Source organism: Macaca thibetana, chromosome 1, assembly GCF_024542745.1.
Source record: "Macaca thibetana thibetana isolate TM-01 chromosome 1, ASM2454274v1, whole genome shotgun sequence".
Classification (NCBI taxonomy): Eukaryota; Metazoa; Chordata; class Mammalia; order Primates; family Cercopithecidae; genus Macaca; species Macaca thibetana.
In genome coordinates this window covers 123,121,499-123,146,278 of record NC_065578.1, presented here as the reverse complement: position 1 = coordinate 123,146,278, position 24,780 = coordinate 123,121,499, and the positions used below count along the sequence as shown (strand labels likewise).

The 24,780-nt window shown below is 40.5% G+C and overlaps 1 protein-coding gene across 2 annotated transcripts in view; it reads left to right on the top strand.

Moving 5' to 3' along the window:
• CTSS (cathepsin S) overlaps window positions 1-17,355 on the top strand; it is a 36,227-nt gene extending 18,872 nt beyond the window's left edge. Inside the window, exons 7-9 of one of the 2 annotated variants that reach the window (XM_050751058.1) lie at window positions 2,088-2,190; window positions 9,921-10,038; window positions 16,278-17,355. In XM_050751058.1, coding sequence (XP_050607015.1) covers window positions 2,088-2,190; window positions 9,921-10,038; window positions 16,278-16,298 — 242 coding nt within the window. In that variant the 3' untranslated portion in view covers window positions 16,299-17,355. The remainder of the gene's footprint in view (window positions 1-2,087; window positions 2,191-9,920; window positions 10,039-16,277) is intronic. The other variant, XM_050751069.1, reaches the window with a different exon arrangement.
• The last annotated feature ends 7,425 nt before the right edge of the window (window positions 17,356-24,780 follow it).

Genomic DNA, 24,780 nt, shown 5'->3' with positions numbered 1-24,780 from the left:
GCTGAGCACGGTGGTTCATGCCTGTAATTCCAGCTTTGGAGGCTGAGGTGGGAGGATTGCTTGAGCCTGGGAGTTTGACACCATCCTGAGCAACATTGCAAGACCCCTATCTCTACAAAAAATAAAAATAAAAATAAAAATTAGCCAGGTATGGTGGCACTCACTTGTAGTCTCAGCTACTTGGGAGGGTGAGGCGGAAGGATTCCTTGAACCCAGGAATCTGAGGTTACAGTGAGCTATGATCATACCACCGCATTCCAACCTGGGCAACAGAGTGAAAACCTGTCTCTAAAAAACAAGGAAGAAAGAAAGAAAGAAGAAAGAAAGAGGGGAAGGGCCGGGCAGGGCAGGGCAGGGCAGGGCAAGGCGGGGCGGGGTGGGGTGAGGCGACTTTAAACCTCATGAACCAACATCTGCTGCCTTCAAACTTTTCTTCTGCAGCTTCCTCGCCTCTCTCAACCTTCTTACAATAGAAGAGAGTTAAGGTCTTGTTCTGGATTAGGTTTTGGCGTAAGGGCATGCTTGGCTGGCTTACTCTTTTATCTAGACCAATCAGATTTTCTCTGTATCAGCAATAAGGCTGTTTCACTTTCTTGTCATTTGTGTGTTCAGCAGAGTAGCATTTTTAATTTCCTTCAAGCACTTTTCCTTTACATTCACAGCATGGCTGACTGTTCGGTACAAGAGGCCTAGGCTAGGTTCTGGCCTGTCTTGGCTTTCAACATGCCTTTCCCACTAAGCTTAATCACATCTAGCTTTTGACTTAAAGTGAGAGATATGCAACTTTTCTTTTTACTTGAACACTTAGGAGCTATTATAGGGTTATTATGTGGCATAATTTCAATATCATTGTGTCTCAGGGGATAGGGAGGCCTGAAGAGAGAGACAGCGGTATGGCCAGTCTGTGGATCAGTCAGAACACACACAACATTTGTGGGTTAAGTCTGCTATCTTATATAGGTGTGGTTTGTAGCTCACCCCCAAAATTATAAAGTAACATCAAAGATCATTGATCACAGATGAGCATAACAGATATAATAGTGATGAGAAAGTTTGAAATATTGTGAGAATTACCAAAATGTGGTACAAGGACACAATGTGAGCACATGCTTTTGGGAAAATGGTACCAATAGACTTGCTGAATGTAGAGTTGCTACAAACCTTCAATTTGTAAAAAATGCAATATCTAGCTGGGTGCAGTGGCTCATGCCTATAATCCCAGTGCTTTGGGAGGCCAAGGCAGGAGGATGACTGGAGCCTAGGAGATTGAGGTTACAGTTAGCTATGATCATACCACTGTATTACAGCCTAGACAACAGAGCAAAACTCTGTTCCTTAAAAAAAAAAAAAAAAAAAAAAAAAAAAAAAAAAGGTAATATCTGCAAAGCACAATAAAGCAAAGCACAATAAAATGAGATATGTCTGTATACACAGAGAATTACAATAACTGATTGTGTGCAAGTTTAAAAATACTTAGAAAAAAAACAAAAAAGAAAAGAAAAAAACTTAGAAAAAGGTGGTGTGCTTATCAAACAAGGTTTCTGGGGGAGCCATGACTGGGGTGATGCTAAGCTTGGCAAGAACACTGACAAATACAGCATTGGTGGCAAATAATTATGAGCCCTAGTTTATGCATGAGAGTATATGTCCTTAACTTTTTTTTCTTTTTTCTTTTTTTTGAGATGGAGTCTCACTCTGTTGCCAGACTGGAGTGAGGTGGCACAATCTCAGCTCACTGTAACCTTCACCTCCCGGGTTCAAGCAATTCTCCTGCCTCAGCCTCCTCAGTAGCTGGGACTACAGGAGCGTGCCACCACGCCCGGCTAATTTTTGTATTTTTAGTAGAGACGGGGGTTTCACCATGTTGGCCAGGATGGTCTTGATCTCTTGACCTCATGATCCGCCTGCCTCGGCCTCCCAAACTGCTGGGATTACAGGCTTGAGCCACCACGCCCGGCCATGTCCTTAACTTTTTAAATTAATCTTGCTATGTAGTCAAAGCAGGCTAATAAAAAGTAATACAGTTTTTAAATGCCCTTTATTATCCTATAGTATTCACTCTTTTTTCCTACCCAATTGATTCTCAGGTGTCTACTATGAACCATCCTGTACTCAGAATGTGAATCATGGTGTACTTGTGGTTGGCTATGGTGTTCTTAACGGGAAAGAATACTGGCTTGTGAAAAACAGGTAATATATTTACACTTTATATTTAATTGGAATCAGGAATTTGAGGGAGTTTCAGCAAATACTCTCTTATGATTTTGATGATGATGATTATGATCATGATATTGACAATGATGAACTTTATAGCTTCTTACAAAGTGACATTCTAAATTTCTCAGTGCCCCCATCTCTTCACTTACTATTCCTTCTTCATCAGTTTGTTTTCATGGTTTGTCTTCTGTACTACTTCTCTGATCATTCCTTCTCAGCCTCTCTTACAAACCTATTCCTCTGTTTAGCCCAAAAATGTTGGTATTTCCCAAGGCCCTATCCTCTGCCCATTCCTCCTCTTATTTTATTTTTTCTTGGGTGCCATAATTCCACTCTTAGGACTCTAGCTATAACCTTTATATGCCAATAGCTTTTGAATCTCTAGCTCTAGTTCCGAATTCTTCCCAGAACTTTAGACTTATCTGGACACACCCACTTGCACATATCTTAGTCTCTCCAAACTCAATACATCCAAATAATTCAGTACTCTCTCCCCCATGCTGTTCCTCCTTCAGAATTTCCCACATCAGTAAAGAGCCACACAACACAGTCACCCAGTAAGATATGATGGATTCATCTGAGACCTCCCCAAGTCTGAGCAAGCAACCAATTAGTCAAAGCAATTTTACTTCATCTATGTCCTTGATTCTGTCCCTTCTCTGTTTCTTCTATTACGGCTCTAGTTCAGGCATCTCTGGTGTGGACTATTGCTGTCCCCTTCTAACTGGTCTCCTTTACTCTCTCTTTTCTTCCCCTTTACCCTCAAATCCATCTTTCATACTGCTGCCAAACTTATTTGTCTAAAATATGAACGAGTCTGGGCTTATAACTCTTCTACTGAGTTTCATGCAGTGTAAAATTAATGTTCCCTGACAGAAGACAAGTCCTGTAGGCCATGCTCCCTGCCTTGCCAGCCTCACCTCCTGGCATTCGTTGCCTCCTATTTTCACTCTGGTTATATTGCGCTATCCACAGTTGTAGTTCCCATACATTCCACTTTATCTGTAATACCTTCCTTTCTATCTCGGTTTGTGTTCCCTCTGCCTAGAATATCCTGTCTTCTCTTTTGGTTTACTTCTCCTTTTCTTCAGAAGCAGCTCAGGCACAATCTATTCCAGAAAGTCTTTCCTGAATCCTTGGGATGAGCAAAATGTCTTTTTTCTATGCTGCCAAAATGTCCTATACATACTGGATCACAGCATTTTAGGCATTATATTTAAATTGCATTTTTACCTGTCTGTCACTCCAATGTTCTGTACGTGCCTTTGGGGAGAGATTATGTCTTGTCTTCGTATCCGCAGCACAGACTAAGTGGGTGGCACCGAAAGGCCCCTCAATATATATGTTGAACTGACATCTATATCACTCATAAACAAAAGGAACATAACTTCTAGAGGGAAAAAAGGGAGGATATATGAAGAGTTGAGACTTTGGGGCACACCTGGAGTTTCTCTTTGTGTTAGTTTGCTATGGCTGCCATGACAAAGTGCCACGAACTGAGCAGCTTAAATAACAGAAATTTGTATCTCCCAGTTCTGGAGGCTGGAAGTCTAAGATCAAGGTGTTACTAGCTTCTCACGCTGTGAGGAAGAAATATTCATGGACACAGGAAAAAAAAAATTACTGTATGATCTTACTTATATGTGGGATCTGAAAAAGTCAAACTTACAGAAACAGACAGTAGAATGATGGCTGCCAGGGACTGGAGGCTGGGTAAATGAGGAGATGTTGATCAAAGAGTGTAAACTTTCAGGTATAAGATGAACAGGTTCTGGGAATCAAAGGTACAGCCCGGGTGGAGATGGATGCATTATTTCATTTGATTATGGCAATCATTGCACAATGTGCACATACATCAAGTTATCACACTGTACACCTTGAGTTTATACAATCTGTGTCAATTAAATATGTTCTTTTAATTTAAAAAAAAAATGTTTGATGCCTCTCCCCTAGCTTCTGAAAGTTTGCTGGTGATCTTGGACTTTCCTCGGCCTTTAGAACCATCCCCCTGACCTCTGCCTTCATTTTCACATGACATTCTGCCTATATGCATTTCTGTATCTATTCATAATTTTACTTTCTTCCCCTTCTTGAGACAGGGTCTCACTCTGTCACCCAGGCTGGAGTGCAGTGGGGTGATCAATGTTCACTGCAGCCTCAAACTCCTGGGCTCAAGCAATCCTCCCACATCATCCACCAAAGTACCTGGCACTACAGGTATGCATCACCGCACCAGGCAAATTTTAATTTCTATTTGTAGAGACAGGATCTCTCTCTGTTTCCCAGACTGGTCTCAAACTCCTGGGTTCAAGTGATCTTCCTGCTTTGGGCTCCCAGAGCACTGGGATTATAGGTGTGAGCCACCGTGCCTAGCCAATTTTCCCTTTTCATGAGCATCATTCATGTTGGATTAGGACCCACCCTAATGACCTCATCTTAATTTAATTAATTATGTCTACATCAACCCCATCTCTCAATAAGTTCACATTCTGAGGTACTGGAGGTTAGGATTCCAACATGAATTTTGCGGGGACACAATGCAACCCATAACACCCCTCAAATCTTTACTTGAAGTACATAGTCTACAAATCAAACAAAAGGTGCTTTCCTACCTTTTCCCATTGTGGCACACATAGAAGATGATGATATTTGTATGGCCAACTGGGAAAGTAGCTGAGAGGATCAATATCTTGGCTCACTGATAACCTATTCACGGCACTGGTCAGCTTGGGTGTAGACCAGTGATAGTTTTTTAAAATGAAACCATTTCCCTCATATCTTATTGACTCTCTAAGGAACTCCCTACAGCAGGTGTTCTAAATTCTCTCCTCTACTGAAGCTGCTCTTGAAGATCATCTCATCTTTTAGTGTTGAAATTCAAAGCTGCTTCTCTTCACTCATTCATTCAACAAGCACTTACTAGGCATCTACAATGTGATTGGCATTATCTAGGCCCTGGAGATACAAAAAATAGTAAGAAACCATCCTGTCCTAAAGGCACTCACAATCTAACATGAAAAAAATATATATATTTTATATATACATACATAATATATAATATATAATATACATTATATACAATTTGTATTATATATACATACTTCTATAATGCATATATAATACATATATAATATATATTATATTTGATTATGGCAATTATGTCTAGGGTTGATGTAGACATAATACATACATATACATACATATATAATATATAATATATACATACATATTATATATTATACATACATACATACATAATATATAATATATTACATATACATACATTGTATATTACATACATATGTAATATATTATGTATATGTACATATTATATAATATATAATGTATATATACATTATATAATATATATTATGTATACATACATATAAATCTCTCTATCTATAGAGAGAGAGAGAGGCTGCAGTGAACATTGATCACCCCACTGCACTCCAGCCTGTCTCAAAAAGGGGAAAAAAAATAAAATTATGAAGAGAGACAGAAATTCATGCATATATATATATAGGTTTTTTTCTTTTTTTGAGACAGAGTCTCACTCTGTTGCCCAGGCTGGAGTGCAATGGTGCAATCTCGGCTCACTGTAGCCTCCACCTCCCAGGTTCCAGTGATTCTCCTGCCTTAGCCTCCTTGGTAGCTGGGATTACAGGCGCTCACCACCACGCTGGCTAATTTTTGTATTTTTAGTAGAGATAGGGTTTCACCATGTTGGCCAGGCTGGTCTTAAACTCCCGACCTAAGGTGATACACCCACCTCGGCCTCCCAAAGTGCTGGGATTACAGGTGTGAGCCACCGCGCCCAGCCTAGATAGATTTTTAAACGATACAACAAACACATCGTGGTATAATGATACATGTCTAAATGGCTATGGGAGGAGGAAATGCCTAACAGTCTAAACTTCCACAGAGAAGACACTATTTGCGTCAAGTTTTCAGATGTATGGAATTATTCATGTATTGGAGGAAGAAAGTGCATTAGAGGTTGGAAAGTTGCTCAACGACCCAGGAAACATATGCAATGGCACATTTCTCACTATCTTGATTCATCTTGTTACATCAACTTTAGCCTCATATCTTACATTATTTTATCCACCTGTCTGTTACATGAGTTTGCTATATCAAAGCAAACTCATCTGCTCCTTCAGTTTCAACTATTGCCATTATGTAGATGATCCCCAGTTCATAATCTCTGAAAATGACCTCCTAACTAAGTGACAGACTTTCTTGTCCAACTTCCAATTTGGCAGCTCTACTTGAAAAATCCAAACTCCCCACCTACATCACCCTACTACCAACATATACACACGCTCATACTCAATAAGTTTACAATGTTCTTCTCTTCCTTTCATCGCTCATCCCTGAAAAGGATTTTAGAACAAGCTCAAGGGAAAACTATTCCCTGTTTTGGGTAATATATTACCATCTTCAGATTATTAAAGCCTAAGCATCATTTTGGCCTTCTCCTTTTTCCCCCTCAACCCACACAGCCCTATCCATTTGGCCTCTGAATCATATTTTATATGAATTTTCTCTTTGCCATTCCCAATGGCTCTGCTGTAATTCAGATTCTATTCCACCCATCTATAGAGGTATCTTCTTAAAATATAGATCATGTCAACTCCTGCTCAAAAATTCTAAATAGTTCACCATTGTCTAAAAATGAAGTCCAAACTCCTGGCCAGGCATTCCAGGTACTCCACTATCTAGTTTTTAACATAATCTTAGACATTTCTTCCACTATATTTTCATATACCCACAGTCATACTCTGGCCATAGTGAACTACTTATTCATCATTCCCTAAGTTTACAGATACATCCCTACCTCTGTTTCTTTATATATGCTGCTTCATCTTTCTGAAATGCCTGCGAAGCCCAATGCTGTCTACAAAAATACCACCCGTCTTGGTGAAATGGGCATTCTTATACAGTTTGACGGGAAAGTAAGCTGTATTTATTCTTTTTTTTTGCGGGGGAGGGGGGACGGAGTCACTCTGCCACCAGGCTGGAGTGCAGTGGCATGATCTCAGCTCACTCCGCCTTTCAAATTCAAGTGATTCTTCTGCCTCAGTCTCCTGAGTAGCTGGGACTACAGGCACGTGCCACCACACCCAGCTAATTTTTGTATTTTTAGTAGAGATGGGGTTTCACCATGTTGGATGGGGTTTCACCATGTTTGATGGAGTTTCACCATGTTGGCTAGGATGGTCTCGATCTCTTGACCTCATGATCTTCCCACCTCGGTCTCCCAAAGTGCTGGGATTATAGGCGTGAGCCACCGCACCCTGCCTATTCTCTTTCTTGAAAGCAATTTGACGATATGATAAAGAACTTTCTAAATGTTCATATTCTTTACCCCCCCCCGTTTTTGTTTTTTGTTTTTTGTTTTGAGACAGAGTCTCGCTCTGTCACCCAGGCTGGAGTGCAGTGGCACGATCTCGGCTCACTGCAACCTCCGCCTCCCGGGTTCAAGCGATTCTCCTACCTCAGTCTCCCGCATAGCTGGGATTACAGGCACCCACCAACACGCCTGGCTAATTTTTGTATTTTTAGTAGAGATAGGGTTTCACTATGTTGGTCAGGCTGGTCTCCAACTCCTGATCTTGGGTGATCTGCCTGCCTTGGCCTCCCAAAGTGCTAGGATTACAGGTGCAAGCCACTGCGCCCAGCCAGTGCCCCATTACTTTTTTTTCTTGGAATCTATATGAAGAAAATAATCCTAAATATGGGAAAACTTTCATACCCAACTTAGGTGAATTGTAGCATTATTCTTTAGTAAGTAGCCAAAAATGCCTAACAATAGGTATATGATTAAATAAATTATGACATAATCAACTCCATGCATTAGAAATATTCAGACTATAATTAATAACCTAATAAAATACTTGAGATATATATTTAAATGAAAAAAGATACACATAAATATAAAATTTATATGTAGTATAAATATTAGCTGAATGTGGTAAGCTCATGCTTATAACTCGAGAGCTTCGGGAGGCCAAGGCAGGAGGATCACTTGAGGCCAGGAGTTTAAGGCCAGCTTGAGCAACATAGGGAGACCCAGTCTCTACAAACAAATTTTAAAAATTAGCTGGGCATGGTGGCATGTGCCTGTAATATCAACTACTCGAGAGGCTGAGGTAGGAGGATTTTTTGAGCCCAGGAGTTTAGGGCTACAGTGAGCCATGATCACACCACCACCCTCTAGCCTAGGTGACAGAGCAGGACCCTATCTCAAAAAAAAAAAAAAAAAATTAAGTTAAACATAGTATGTCCAACCAGGCTTACTGGCTCATGCTTGTAATCCCAGCACTTTGGGAGGCTGAACTGGGAGGATCTCTTGAGCCCAGGGGTTCAAGACCAGCCTGGGGAACATAGACCCCATCTCTGTACAAAAATAAGCCAGGCATGGTGACACACACCTGTAGTCCCAGCTACTTGGGAGACTGAGGTGGGAAGATCACTTGAGCCCATGAAGTTGAGGTTGCTGTGAGTGAGCCATGATCACATCACTCAACTCCAGCTTCATTGACAGAATGAGATCCTATCTCAAAAAAAAAGGAGGGAGACCGGGTGCGGTGGCTCAAGCCTATAATCCCAGCACTTTGGGAGGCCGAGGCAGGCGGATCACGAGGTCAGGAGATCGAGACCATCCTGGCTAACACGGTGAAACCCTGTATCTACTAAAAATACAAAAAAAAAAAATTAGCCGGGCATGGTGGCACATGCCTGTAGTCCCAGCTACTCGGGAGGCTGAGACAGGAGAATGGCATGAACCTGGGAGGCGGAGCTTGCAGTGAGCCAAGATCGCGCCACTGCGCTCCACACTCCAGCCTGGGTGACAGAGCGAGACTCCGTCTCAAAAAAAAAAAAAAAAAAAAAAAAAAAAGAAGAAAAAAATAAAGATATTAATTTTAAAATGAAAAAAAAAAAGTCATTACAAATCCTATTCATTTTTAAATCCTGCCTCAAATACTATCTCTTTCATACCCCATTCACTTAGAATTGTTTCTCTATTTCCTAAGCTTTGGCAATGCTTTATGAATTCTATTATAGTATTTTACACATATCCTTTGTGTTATAGCTATTTGTGCAAACCATGCTCTATTCACTAAAATGTAAACTTCTTCAAGGTAGGATAGTCTCTTGTTCATTTTTGCATCTTCATTCAGACACTGATTCAACAAACATATATTGAGTACCTACCATGTGCCAAGCTAGGAACTAGCAATTGGAAATGAAAAATGCAGCTTTTCTACCATCCCTCAAGGTACTCCTAGTCTAACGGAGTAAAGGAAACAGGCAGGTGCATGTATAGTCCGTTTCAACTCAATGTGATAAATGCTAAAATAGAGGTGGCATAGGTTGCACTGGAGGCATAGAAGAACTTTGGCAGGTGATTTAACTTCTTTAACTTTTAGTTTCATCACCCTTCTTATAATGGAAGAGAGTTAGGGCCTTGCTCTGGATCAGGTTTTGGCTTAAGGGAATGCTGTGGCTGCTTTGCTCTTTTATCTGGACCACTCAAATCATATCAGCGATAAGGCCAGTTCACTTTCTTCCCTTTCTTTTTTTTCTTCCTTTTCTTTTCTTTTTCTTCTTTCTTTCTTTTTCTTTCTTTCTTTTTTTTTGTTTTTTTTTTGTTGTTGTTGTTTGTTTGTTGTTATTGAGAGTCTCACTCTGTCACCCAGGCTGGAGTGCAGTGGCACAATCTCAGCTCACTGCAACCTCTGCCTCCCAGGCTCAAGCAGTCCTCCCACTTCAGCCCTCCAAGTAGCTGGGACTACAAGCACGTGCCGCCAGGCACAGGTAATCTCTGTATTTTTAGCATGTTGCCCAGGCTGGTCTTGATCTCCTGAGCTCAAGTTATCTACCCGCCTCAACTTCCCAAAGTGCTGGGATTACAGGCATGAGCCACTGCACCTGGCCCATTGTGTTGCTTTCTTATCATTCATGTGTTCACTGGAGTAGCATTTTAATTTCCTCCAAGAACTTTCCTTTTGCATTCACAACATGGCTAACTGGTTCAAGAGGTCTAGCTTTCAGCCTACCTTGGCTTTCACAAAGCATAATCATTTCTAGCTTTGATGTAAAATGAGAGATGTAGAACTCTTCCTTTCACTTGAACACTTAGAAGCCACTGAAAGGTTGTTTTTTGTTTGTTTGTTTTTGTTTTTTGAGACAGAGTCTCCCTCTGTTGCCCAGGCTGGAGTACAGTTGCGCAATCTCGGCTCACTGAAACCTCTGCCTCCCAGGTTCTAAGCAATTCTCCTGCCTCAGCCTCTGGAGTAGCTGGGATTACAGGCGCGCACCACCACACCTGGCTAATTTTGTATTTTTAGTACAGACGGGGTTTCGTCATGTTGGCCAGGCTGGTCTCGAACTCTTGTCCTCAGGTGATCCACCCGCCCCAGTCTCCCAAAGTGCTGGGATTACAAGCATGAGCCACCGTGCCCAGCCCATTGTAAGGTTATTAATTGGCCTAATTTCAATATCATTGTGTCTCAGGGAAGAGGGAGGCCAAAGAAGAGAGATGGGGGAAGTGTCAGTTAGTGGAGCAGTCAGAACACACACTTATCAATTAAGTTCACCATCTTATATGCGTGTGGCTCATGGCACCCCAAGACAATTACAATAGTAACATTAAAGTTCACTGGTCCCAGCCTGGGCAACATAGCAAGACTCTGTCTCTACAGAGATTTTTTTTTTTAATTACCCGGGCATGGTGGTGCATATCTGTGGTCCCAGCTACTTGGTAGGCTGAGGCGGAAGGCTGAGGCAGGAGCCTGAGCCCCGGAGGTTGAGGCTGCAGTGAGCTGTGATTGTGCCACTGCACTCCAGCCTGGATGACAGAGTGAGACCCTGTCTCAAAAATTAAAAAAAAAAATCACTGATCACAGTTCACCATAACAGATTTGCTAATAATGAAAACCGTTGAAATATTATGAGAAATGCCAAAATATGACACAGGGACACGAAGTGAGCACAGGCTGTTGGAAACATTGTGCCAATAGACTTGCTCCATGCAGGGTTACCACAAATCTTCAATTTGTAAAAAATGCAAAATTTGCAATGCACAATAAAGCGAAGCACAATAAAACAAGATATGCCTGCACTTCTCAATACCTCTACTGTTACCATTAGAGTTCGAGCCACCATCTATCTCCTGGTCTATTGCAATAATCTTGTAATGGTAGCTGCTTCCCTCTTGTTTGCTTGCAATCAATCCTCTATACATTAACCAGAGTTATCTTTTTCAAGCATAAAGTAGATTATGTTACCCTTCTACCCAAACCCTCTAATGGCTTTCCTTCCCATTCAGAATAAAACCCATGACCTGTAAAGCATGACATTATCTGGCCTTAGCCTGCCTCTCCAACCACCTCTCCAACTACTCTCCCCTCTCTCATTCAGCTCCTGGCACATTAGCCTTTTTGCTATTTCTTGACACACCATGCTTATTTCTAGCTCTTTATCCAGGTCTTTGCCTCACTTGCATCTTTGCTCAAACATCCACTCAGCGAAGCTTTTCCCGACCATTCCGCCTCAAATTGAGCCCTGTCTCCTAACACTCTGTATCCCTTATCCTGCTTTATTTTTCTTTCTTGTACTTATCATATTATATCATCAAGTATTTCTTTGTTTACTGTTTCTCCTCTAGAACCTAGGCTTTAGAAAGACTTTGTCTCTGTAATCCTAATGCCTAGAAGAGTGTTTGGCACAGCCTAAGAAGCCCAGGACTTCAGTCTATTACAAAGGAAACTGGCATTGATCAATTTTCCCACTTTGCTAAGGGCTACGAGGCTTTCTGAGACATAGGACTTCCTTTTTAAAAACAGGACAGTCCCAGGCAAACTGGGACTGGTGATCACCCTAGAAGGAGGCTATATATATACATATATATTTTTAAGTAGATGGACTCAGCCTGGCTAGGTGGCTCATGCCTGTAATCCCAGCACTTTGGGAGGCCGAGGTGGGAGGATCACCTGAGGTTGGGAGTTCGAGACCAGCCTGGCCAACATGGAGAAACTCCATCTCTACTAAAAATACAAAATTATCCAGGCATGGTGGCGCATGCCTGTAATCCCAGCTACTCAGGAGGCTGAGGCAGGAGAATCACTTGAACCTGGGAGGTGGAGGTTGCGGTGAGTCAAGGCTGTGCCATTGCACTCCAGCCTGGGCAACAAGAGCAAAACCGTCTCAAAAAAAAAAGTAGATGTACTCTACTTGAGTCCAATCAGATGTACTCATACCTGGATAATAATAAAAATAGCTACCTTCACTTAGTAAGCATTGGCTATATACCAAATATTGTGTGAGTACTTTAAATACATTTTCTAATTTAATTTTTAAAGTACTCTTATGAGATAGGCATTTAGTTAACAAACTTACCTAAAGTTGAACAGTTTGAGTGAAAGAGCTATAGAATTAATAAAAAAATATACAACTTGATAAGTACTGAAATGAACATTTGGAGCAGACTTTGTATAATTCTGAAGGCAAGACTTTGTCCTCAGATACTTTATTTAGCTTAAGATTTTTTTTTTTTAAATCAGTTTCATTGTTTAAGGGAAGTTAGCAGGACTTAGTCAAAAAGAAGTCTGGGATCTTTTGAAAAATTGGGGGCAATTGATCTTGGTTGGTAAAACTAAGAAAAGCAAATTATCTAGATGTTGAATGGGGTCTGGGATTCCTTGGTCTCACGGACTGAATTAATACTGCTAGTAACTAGACCTTCAATTCAATTTTCATACTAGATCTCAGGTCCAAACTCAGTTCATCTAAAATTATTTATTTTACCTATTATTTAAGGTAGTGACCATAGTAAGATATAAATTACATGAGATTCTAGATGTACTGGTCTCAATTTCATTCCCCGTATGATTTCACTCACAGAGATAACTGTAGGGATAGGCATAGTATAAAAGTTAGAGTGGGCTTTGGAATAAAATAATCCTATATTTGAACTCTGGCTTCACAATTTACTATCTATGTGACTTTTGGCAAGCCACTTTACCACTCTTCCCTTCTGTTTTTTTCTTTAGTAAAAGAAGATAATACTCACCTCACATGATGATGATTAAATTAGATAATTTATGTTAATCTGTTTGGCACAGAGTAAGTGCTAAATAAGTGGTGTCTATTAATATCAATAATAGCCTGGCCAGATTATTGTTATTGCTTTTGCTTATTAAACTAGATATTAAAAGAGTATTGCTGCAGCTTGGGCAACATAGTGAGCCCTCTTCTCTACTAAAAACAAAAAATTGGCCGAGCATGGTGGTATGCACCTGTGGTCCTAGCTACTGGGAAGGCTGAGGCAGAAGGATTGCTTGAGCACAGGAGGTTGAAGTTACAGTGAGCTGTGATTGCACCACCACACTCCAACAGAGCAACATGGTGAGACTGTGTCAAAAACAAACAAAAGAACCCACTACAGCCATTGGTTGATTAGAGGTGATGATGAAGTTTGAATTTTCTTGTAAAGGCATGGAGAGCCATCAAAAATTTCTAAGCAGTGGAGTGGCAATTAAGTGAAAGGAAGCAAAGAAAGGCGCTCATGAAAATGTTTGAGAAGGACTGACCAGAGAGAGATAAGAAAATCAGAACATAGTAGTGTCTTAAAGCCAAGAGACCAGTAAGGTGGGAGTAGACAACTGTGTTAAATGGTACAGAGAGAAAAAAATAGGACCTGCAAAAGGTCCAGTGAGGGCTGATACATAGAATATTTAAGGCCTCTTAAAGCACAGTCCTTTTAAATGGTGTCATTTGTCTTCCAACAACAAACCAGCATTTCTTAGGTTCTCCACTGCATGCAAAAACACAACCTTTGAGTCCCTGAGCCAAAATTTGTAACAGCTTCCCTTTGCCTTTGTAATTGAAGTACGTGTTCCTCCACGGGCTGTTCTAAGCTGTTCACAACATGACCCCAAACCAGCTTTCTATCCTCTTTTTCTGCTATTCTACTAAAGATATCCAGTTTTCCTTTCAACTAAATTTCTTACTGCTCTCCAGACACACTAGGCATTTTCTCTATTTCACACTTTTATTTGTATCCTAGAGCACTTAATGAATTTTGCCTTGTATGATATTTATATACTTACCACTACAAAATCTCAGAATGATAAAGAGCTTCAGAAATCATTCCTCTTACAAGGATTTTCTAAGTTTTTTCATCAGTCTTGGTAAAATAAGAAAAATAAGAATATTTTGGTGACTTTTTCATTAATCTAAATTTATTTACTCAAAAGACTATCCTTAAAATAGAGATTATGTCTTTGGAATTTTTGCTTTTGGTGTTAAAATGTATTTTCTTTTACAACATAATGGTGACAGTAAGTAGTATGGTTTTTATTTATTTTCTTTTTTTGAGACAGTCTCACTCTGTTGCCCAGGCTGGAGTGCACAGGTGCAATCTTGGCTTCCTGCAACCTCCGCCTTGCCTCCCAGGTTCAAGCGATTCTCATACCTCAGCCTCTCCAGTAGCTGGGACTACAGGCTCATGCTACCATGCCCAGCTAATTTTTGTATTTTCAGTAGAGACGGGGTTTCACCATGTTGGCCAGACTGGTCTCGAACTCCTGACTTCAAATTATCTGCCCGTCTCTGCCTCCCAAAGTGCTGGGATTACAGGCATGAACCACCGTGCCCGGCCAATAGTATACTTTTTAAAAAGGATGTCCATAAAGCCGGGCGTGGTGGCTCACACCTGTAATCCCGGCTCTTTGGGAGACCAAGGTGGGTGGGTCACTTGAGGTCAGGAGTTGGAGACCAGCCTGACCAACATGAAGAAACCCCGTCTCTACTAAAAATACAAAATTAGCCATCGTGGTGGCACATGCCAGGAGTAGTAGTCCTAGCTACTCGGGAGGCTGAGGCAGGAGAATCACTTGAACCCGGGAGGCCGAGGCTGCAGTGAGCTGAGATTGCACCATGGCACTCCAGTCTGGGCAACTAAGAGCGAAACTTCATCTGCAAGAAAAAAAAAAAAGGTGTCCATACATGCTAATTTAGAAATTGATAACTGTATATCGATCTGTAAAAACCTTTTGAACTCCTCTAAGTCCATGAAATCAAAAAGTAAAACACTGATCTACTCGAACCCTAATCCGACCCATGATTTCTCTCTGCAACATCGCTAACAATTAGCCTCCGCTTGCTTGAACACTTCCAGTGCCAGGTAGAATATTCCTTTTTTTTGTTTTGTTTTGCTTTGTTTTGTTTTGAGACAGGGTCAGGCTGGAGTGTCAGGAATGCAGCGGTGTAATCATAGCTCACTGTACTCTCAAACCCCTGGGCTCAAATGATCTTCCCACTTCAGCCTGCAGAGTAGCTAAGGAATACAGGTACACGCCACCATGCCTGGCTAATTAAAAAAAAAAAAAAAATTGTAGAATCAGGGACTTGCTATTTTGCCCAGGCTGGTCTCAAACTCTGACCTCAAACAATCCCACTTTAGCCTCTCAAAGCACTTGGATTACAAGTGTGAGCCACCATGCCTGGCTCATTTTTCAATAGCTTTAATTATAAGAAAGTCTTATCGCAGCTCCACTTCTAGATCAAAAACTCTTTCAGAGCTGCATTTTTGTTGTTGGCTTTAGAATTCCCTCCCCTATAGCTTTTTCACAGTAGTAACTCAAAAATATTTCTTAATTGGCATTCTCTAGAGGAATTTAAGTTTGATGGAAAATCATTACCCACGATACTGTTATAAAAAAATTTAGAGATAGAGCCTTATAAAGGATACTAATACTCTTTCCTTAGAGAAGTCATATTTGCAAAGTAGGAGGATTAAAGGACTGGGATGGATCTTACTATAGTTTTCCTTAGGTATTAAGTCTATTCATCAATATAGCACTAAAGCTTTCCAAACCATTATTTTGAATTGCCTAAAATCCCTGGAGAAGCTATTATATTATTTCATTCTAATTTTGTTTTACAGTCTTTCATATATAATCACTTACAGGAGAAAAACAATGAGATAAAAAGTTGATAACATGATTTGATTGCATGCATTTGTAATTTTGTGTTATTTCTTTTTTTTAAAGCTGGGGCCGCAACTTTGGTGAAGAAGGATATATTCGGATGGCAAGAAATAAAGGAAATCATTGTGGGATTGCTAGTTTCCCCTCTTACCCAGAAATCTAGAGAGGATCTCTTCTTTTTATAACAAATCAAGAAATATGAAGCACTTTCTCTTAACTTAATTTTTCCTGCTGTATCCAGAAGAAATAATTGTGTCACGATTAATGTGTATTTACTGTACTAATTAAAAAATATAGTTTGAGGCCGGGCACGGTGGCTCACGCCTGTAATCCCAGTACTTTGGGAGGCCAAGGCAGGCATATCAACTTGAGGCCAGGAGTTAAAGACAGGCCTGGCTAACATGGTGAAACCCCGTCTCTACTAAAAATACAAAACATTAGCGGAGCGTAATGGTGCATGCCTGTAATCCCAGCTACTTGGGATGCTGAAGCACAAGATTCCTTGAACCCAAGAGGTTGAGGCTGTGGTGAGCTGAGACCACACCACTGTACTCCAGCCTGGACAACAGAGTGGAGACTCTGTTTCAAAAAAACAGAAAAGATAATATAGTTTGATTCTTCGTTTTCTAAAATTTGCAAACCTCAGGAAAAAGTTTGCTAAGTAAATTAGTAGTGTACTATAGATATAACTGTATAAAAATTGTTCAACCTAAAACAATCTGTCATTGTTCATTGTTTTATTTTATACTCTTTGTCTTTTTAAGACCCCTGATAGCCTTTTGTAACTTGATGGCTTAAAAGTACTTAATAAATCTGCCATTTCAAATTTCTGTCATTGCCACACACCATTCTTATTCCTAGGCAACTATTAATAATCTATCCTGAGAATATTAATTGTGGTATTCTGGTGATGGGCTTTAGCAACTTTGATGGAAGAAAATATTAGGCTATAAATGTCCTAAGGGTTCAGATTGTATCTTTGCACATAAAAGGATTCAAAACGCCATGTGTAGCGGCTAATGCCTGTAATCCCAACATTTTGGGAAGCTGAGGTAGGAGGATAGCCTTGAGCCCAGGATTTCAAGACCAGCCTGGGCAACATAGTGAGACCTTGTGTCCACAAAAAAAAAAAAAAAGGAAACTATCCAGGAGTTTCCTTTTTCTAAAGCTGGGGCCACAGCTTTGGTGAAGAAGGATATATCTGGATGGCGTGTGTGCCTGTGGTCCCTGCTATGCAGATGTCTAAGATAGGAGGATCACATGAGCCCAGGAGGGTGGGAATGCAGTGAACTGTAACTGCACTCCAGCCTGGGTGACAGAGCAAGACCCTGTCTTAAAAAAAAGAGGATTCAACACATATTTTTAAATTAAATCATGTTAAAGTAAACAAATGCATAAAAGACAAGCACTTTGAAAGAATTATTTTAATGATCAACAATTTAATGTATTAGTCCAAATTATTTTTACCTAGTGATCAACAATTTGACCAGGGCCTTTTTTTGGAAAATAACTGAGCCAACCAGAATAAAATAACCAATACTCCACTGCTCATATTTTTATCTAGTTCAGATGGATCTTCCTCACAACTGCTCTAGATTAGTAGATGCATCTAAGCAGGCAGCAGGAACTTTAAATTTTTTAAGTTCATGCCTATGACATGAACAATATGTGGGATAATGTCATTAATATATCCTAAATTGACCTAAACTAATTTCACCAACTCTGGCTCCTTCTCCATAAAGCACATTTTAAGGAACAAGAATTGTTAAATATAAAAACATAAATAATACCATAATACATGGCTATCATCAAACGTGTATAGAATATTATAGTTAAAAAGTATTTAGTTGATTACTTTTCAGTTTTTTTGTTTTTTTTTTTGAGATGGAGTCTCACTGTGTTGCCCAGGCTGGAGTGCAGTGGCGCCATCTCAGCTCACTGCAACCTCTGCCTCCTGAGTTCAAGCAATTCTTCTGCCTCAGCCTCCCGAGTAGCTGGGATTATAGGCGTGTGCCATCATGCCCAGCTAATTTTTGTATTTTTAGTAGAGACAGGGTTTTGCCACATTGGTCAGGCTGGTCTCAAACTCCTGACCTCAGGTGATCCACCCATCTCAGCCTCCCAAAGTGCTAGGATTACAGGTGTGAGCCACTGAACCCAGCCTACTTTTCAGTTTTAACATAATTTTTGTTTTATCTGCAACTTTTCAGGTATTGAAAGTAGAACAAAAACATGGGTTCTTAGTCTTTAGCAATCTGATAAATCTTATGAATGCCTTCTCAGAATCATGTTTTTAAATGCATAAAATATATAGGATTACAAAGGAATCTAATTATATCAAAATAAAGTTATTAAAATGTTAATAGATAAGTTTGTTATATACTAATATGCACGCATCTTTATAAATGCATTAAATAAGAGTTAATATCTATCCTAAATTTGAAGTAGTGATGAGCATAATGAAAACAGATGCAAAAAAGTAATGTGATATGAAAATATCTGGGTTTTCTTTTGATGATGAAGTATGGCTAATATTACTGTGGTTTTTGAATTATGTTCAGAATTGAAGAAAATCCTTTCAGTTTGAGGTTAGTGATGGGGTTCAGGACACCCTACACAAAATATAGCAGCTTGACATATTGAATATTTTTTTTTTTTTTGAGACGGAGTCTCGCTCTGTCTCCCAGGCTGGAGTGCAGTGGCGCGATCTCGGCTCACTGCAAGCTCCGCCTCCCGGGTTCACGCCATTCTCCTGCCTCAGCCTCCCGAGTAGCTGGGACTACAAGCGCCCACAACCGCGCCCGGCTAATTTTTTGTATTTTTAGTAGAGACGGGGTTTCACCGTCGTCTCGATCTCCTGACCTTGTGATCCGCCCGCCTCGGCCTCCCAAAGTGCTGGGATTACAGGCGTGAGCCACCGCGCCTGGCAACATATTGAATATTTTAAGCTGAAGGCATTTGAGGAAATTGCAGAAGCAGGAAGGTGACTCTGACCTTCTGCCTGCCCTTCTCCCTGGAAGCAGCCATTAAACCTGGGAATGATTTTCTGATCTTCCCCTGAAGCACATCATAAGACCCTCATGTAAGAGGTGCTCTCACGGCACCCAGAGAAAAGGAGCATCCTTACCTCCAAAAGCACAGGGACACAAAGAGGAATCTAAACAACCAGGCCTGCTCAGTTTCCCCCAGTGTATTACATTTAGCTTGTTCACACTTTGCCCTATGACATTTCTCCATCACTGGCTGCTCTTCATCAAACCTACTATAAAAAACATTCAAGTTCAACTGTTTCTTTGGGCCTTTATTTCCTTATGGAGGCTCTCATGTCATGCAAAACTTATGTTAAATAAATGTGCATGCTTTTTTCTTGCTAATATCTCTTTTGTTATAGGGATCTCAGCCCTAAACCTAGGATGGATAGAAGGAAAGATATGTTCTCCCCTACATTAGTAAAAATAAAAATGGAATTTTTTACCCATACAAATTCACAAATTCCCTGAATTCTATCCAAGAAGCCTTTGAGAGTTGTGGTTCTCAAGTAAAGAATTCCTGAACTAAACAAGTAGAATAATGAAATTTTTAAAAAAATCTTCACTGTATGCCCAATATAAAGGGAAATTGTTAAAAATAAGTCATTTCAAACTTATAGAGATAAAAAATTATCTAAAAATATAAATTTAAAACAAAAACATTTAGGATTTACAGAATGATGGAAAAAACTCTGAAACAATTTTTAGACAGCAGTATGCAAGATGATTTGAAGAAAAAGTTTTAAAAGCCAGGTACAGTGGCTCACACCTGTAATCCCAGCACTTTGGGAGGCTGAGGTGGGAGGATCACTTGAGTCAGAATTTCGAGAGGCTGGTCTTGAACTCCTGGGCTCAAGTGATCCTCCTGCCTCTTGTTATGAGCACATAAAAAGATCTCCATCTCTACAAAAAATAAAAAAATTAGCCAGATGTGGTGATGCGTGCCTGTAGTCCCAGCTACTACAGGAAAGGCTGAGGTGGCAGGATCACTTGAACCCGGGAGACTGAGGCTGCAGGGAGCCATGATAGTGCCACTGCACTCCAGCCTGGGTGATCTTGTTTCAAAATAAATAAATTGGCAAATAATAAAATAAATAAAATTTTAAAATAAGACAACCTAGGCCAAGCGTGGTGGCTTATGCCTGTAATCCTAGCACTTTGGGAGGCCGAGGCGGGCAGATCACTTGAGGTCAGGAGTTGGAGACCAGCCTGGCCAACACAGTCTCTACTAAAAATACAAAATTTAGCGGGGCATGATGGTGGCCGCCTGTAATCCCAGCTACTTGGGAGGCTGAGACAGGAGAATTGCTTGAACCCAGGAGGCGGAGGTTGCAGTGAGCCAAGATCATGCCATTGCACTCCAGCCTGGGCAACAAGAATGAAAGTCCGTCTGAAGAAAAAAAAGAGACAATCTAAAAGATATTCTAGTAGTCTATATGTGTGGTGATAAAACCCTAAACTACCTAAATATATCATTTTCTGAAAACAGCAAAAAAATAAAAAATAAATCTGGGAGCCATCACAGAGTAAAAGTTGACAGAATTTTAAACTGTATAATAAAAGTAAGGAAATGGTGCTCACTTTGGCAGCACATACACTAAAATTTGAATGATACAGAGAAAATTAGCCAAAAAGAATTGAAAAATTATATTTAAAAAAAGAAACAAGAACATTTAAATAGTCCAGAACTAGGTGTCCATGAGACAATGCCATTAAAACATGTAACATAAATATGACAGATACTTAGTATTTCTTTTCTCTTTTTTTTCCTTTCTTTTTTTTTTTTTTTTTTTTTTTTTTGAGACAGAGTCTTACTCTGTCACCCAGGCTGGAGTGCAGTGGTGCCATCACTGCTCACTGCAGCCTTGAACTCCTGGGCTTAAGCTATTTTCTCACCTCACACACCTTCCCCACCCCTCCAGTAGCTGGGACTAGAGGTGCAAGCCACCATTTCTGGCTTATTTGTGTGTGTGTGTGTAAAGATGGGAGTCTCAATATGTTGCCCAGGCTGCTCTCCAACTCCTGGCCTCAAGTGATCCTCCCACTTTGGTCTCCCAAAGTACTGGGATTACAGGCATAAGACTTACTATTTCTTTGAATCAAATTATGCTTTTCTGACTCTTCTCTTCTAGATGAGAATCTTGATGATGCTTCAAGTATGCATACTCTAAGTTACCAGAAAAACTATAAATCAGAACATGTAATAAAGGGGGCCGGGCATGGTGGCTCACGCCCGTAATCCCAGCATTTTGGGAGGCCAAGGCGGGCAGATCACCTGAGGTCAGAAGTTCGAGGCTAGCCTGGCCAACATGACAAAATGCCGCCTCTACTAAAAATACAAAAATTAGCCTGGCGTGGTGGTGGATGCCTGTAATCCCAGTTACTCTGGAGGCTGAGGCAGGAGAATTGCTTGAACCCAGGAAGGGGAGGTTGCAGTGAGCTGAGATCACACCACTGCACTCCAGTCTGGGCGACAGAGCAAGACTCTGTCTCAAAAGAAAATGAAAAAAAGTGAAAATAGGCCTGGCATAGTAGTTCATGCTTGAAACACTTTGGGAGGCTAAGGCAGGAATATCACTTGAGGCCAGTAGTTCAACATCAGTCTGCTCAACATAGCAAGACCCTGACTCTACAAAAAAATTAAAAAGTAGCCGAGTGTTGTGGCACACACCTGCAGTCCTAGTTGTTACAGAGGCTGAGGCTGGAGGATTGCTTAAGCCCAGGAGTTTGAGGCCACAGTAAAGTATGATTGCACCACTACACTCCAGCCTGTGAGACTGAAAGAGATCCTGCCTCTAAAGAAAAAAAAGTGGCTGGGCACAGTGGCTCACGCCTATAATCCCAGCATTTTGGGAGTCCAAGGTGGGCAAATCACCTGAAGTCAGGAGTTCGAGACCAGTCTGGCCAACATGGTGAAATCCCATCTTTACTAAAAATACAAAAATTAGTTGGATGTAGTGGTGTATGCCTATAATCCCAGCTACTGGGGAGGCTGAGGCAGGAGAATTCCTTGAACCCAGGAGGCAGAGGTTGCAGTGAGCCAAGATTATGCCACTGCACTCCAACCTGGGCAAAAGAGTGAGACTCCGTCTCAAAAAAACAAAACAAAACAACAAAAAAACCACACACACACAAAACAGTGACTTAATTATAATTCAGAATAATTATTAGACCAAGATTTTCACTATTTTTAATCCTGTTCACAAGGTTCTAGTCTTCATTTCTCTCCTAGTTGAATGACTTTGGGCAAATCTTTTCATATCTAGGGTGGCTGTTTTCTCCTTTGTAATGAAGATATGTCAAAGTTTATGAATACAGGCTTATCTTGTTTTATTGTACTTTGCTTTACTGTGCTTTGCAGATATTGCATTTTTTTATTTTTTATTTTTATTTTTTTACAAATTGCAGGTTTGTGGCAACCCAGCATCAAATAAGTCTGTCAGTGCTGTTTTCCCAACAGCATATGCTTACTTCATGTCTTTGTGTCACATTTTGGTCATTCTTGCAATATTTTAAACTTTTTCATTATTATTATTATCTGCTATGGTGATCTGTGATCAGTGATCTTTGATGTTACTATGATAATTGTCATAGGATGCCAAAAACCTCACCCATGTAAAATGGTGAATATAATCAATAAATGTTGTGTGTTCTCTAACTGCTCCATTTACTGGCTGTGTCCCCATCTCTCTTCCTCTCCTTGGATCTCCCTATTTTCTAAGACACAACAACATTTAAATTAGGTCAATTCATAACCCTACAATGTTGTCTGTGTGTTCAAGTGAAAGAAAGAGTTGCATGCCTCTCACTTAAAAGCTAGAAATGATTAAGCTTAGTGAAGAAGGCATGCCAAAAGCCAAGATAGGCTGAAAGGCCTCTTGTGCCAAATAGTTGTGAATGTAAAGGGAAAGTTCTTGGAGGAAATTGCAAGTGCTACTCCAGTGAACACATGAATGATAAGAAAGTGAAACAACTTTATTGGTGATATGGAGAAAGTTTGAGTGGTCTGGATAGAAGATTGAGCCAGCCACTACATGCTTTTAAACCAAAGTCTAATCCAGAGCAAGGCCCTAACTCCTCAATTCCAGAAAGGCTGACAGAGATGCAGAAGCTGCAGAAGAAAAGTCTGAAGCTAGCAGATGTTGGTTCATGAGGTTTCAGGGATGAAGCCATTCTCCATAACACAAAAGTGCTGAGATCGCGCCACCACACTCCAGCCTGGGTGACAGAGCAAGATTCCATCTCAAAAAAAAAAAAGTGCAAGGTGGAGCAGCAAGTGCTGATGTGGAAGCTGCAAGTTATCCAGAAGATCTAACTAAGATAACTGATGCAGGTGGTTATCCTAAACAGCACATTTTCCACGTAGGTGAAACAGCTTTGTGGAAGACGATTCCACTGAAGACCTTCATAGCTAGAGAAGAGAAATGAATGCCTTCAAAGCTTTAGCGGACAGGATGAATTTCTCACAAGAGGATAATGCAGCTGGTGACTTACATTTGAAGCCAGTGCTCCCTTAACATTCTGCAAATTCTAGGGCCATTAAGAATTATACTAAATCTACTCTGCCTGTGATCTATAAATGGAACAACAAAGCCTGGATGACACCACATCTGCTTAAAACATAGTTTTCTGGATATTTTAAGCCCATGGTTGGGACCTACTGCTGCTTATAAAAAAAGATTCCTTTCAACATATTACTGCTCATTGTCAATGCACTTGGTCACTCAAGAGCTCTAATGGAGATGAACATGGAGATTAATGTTGTTTTCATGCCTACTAACAAAAAGACCATTCTGCAGCCCATGGATCAAGGAGTAATTTTGACTTTCAAGCCTTATAAGTTAAGAAATACATTTTGTAAGGGCTGTAGCTGCCATAGTGATTCCTCTGATGGATGTAGGCAAAGAAAATTGAAAACCTTCTGGAAAGGAGTCACTATTCTTGATGGCATTAAGAATATTTGTGATTCATAGGAGGGGGTCAAAATATCAATATGAACAGAAGAAATCTTGGTCTAATAATTATTCTGAATTATAATTAATTTTAGAAGAAGTTTTTCCAATCCTCATGGATGACTTTGAGAAGTTCAAGACTGCCGTGGAGGAAGTAACTGCAGATGTGGAAATAGCAAGAGTACCAGAATTGGAAGTAGAACCTGAAGATGAGAAGATGGGACTGAACTGCTACAATCTCATGACAAAATTTGAACTGCTGAGGAATTGCTTCTTTTTTTTTTTTTTTTAGATGGTGTCTTGCTCTGTTGCCCAGGCTGGAGTGCAGTGGCATGATTCAGTTCACTGAAACCTCAGCCTCCTGGATTCAAGCGATTCTCCCACCTCAGCCTCCCTAGTAGCTGGGATTACAGGCGTGCTATCATGCCTGGCGAATTTTTGTATTTTTAGTAGAGATGGGGTTTCACCATATTGGCCAGGCTAGTCTCAAACTCCTGACTTTGTGATCTGCCCGCCTCAGCCTCCCAAAGTTCTGGGACTACAGGCATGAGCCACCACTGCCGGCTGAATTGCTTCTTATGGATG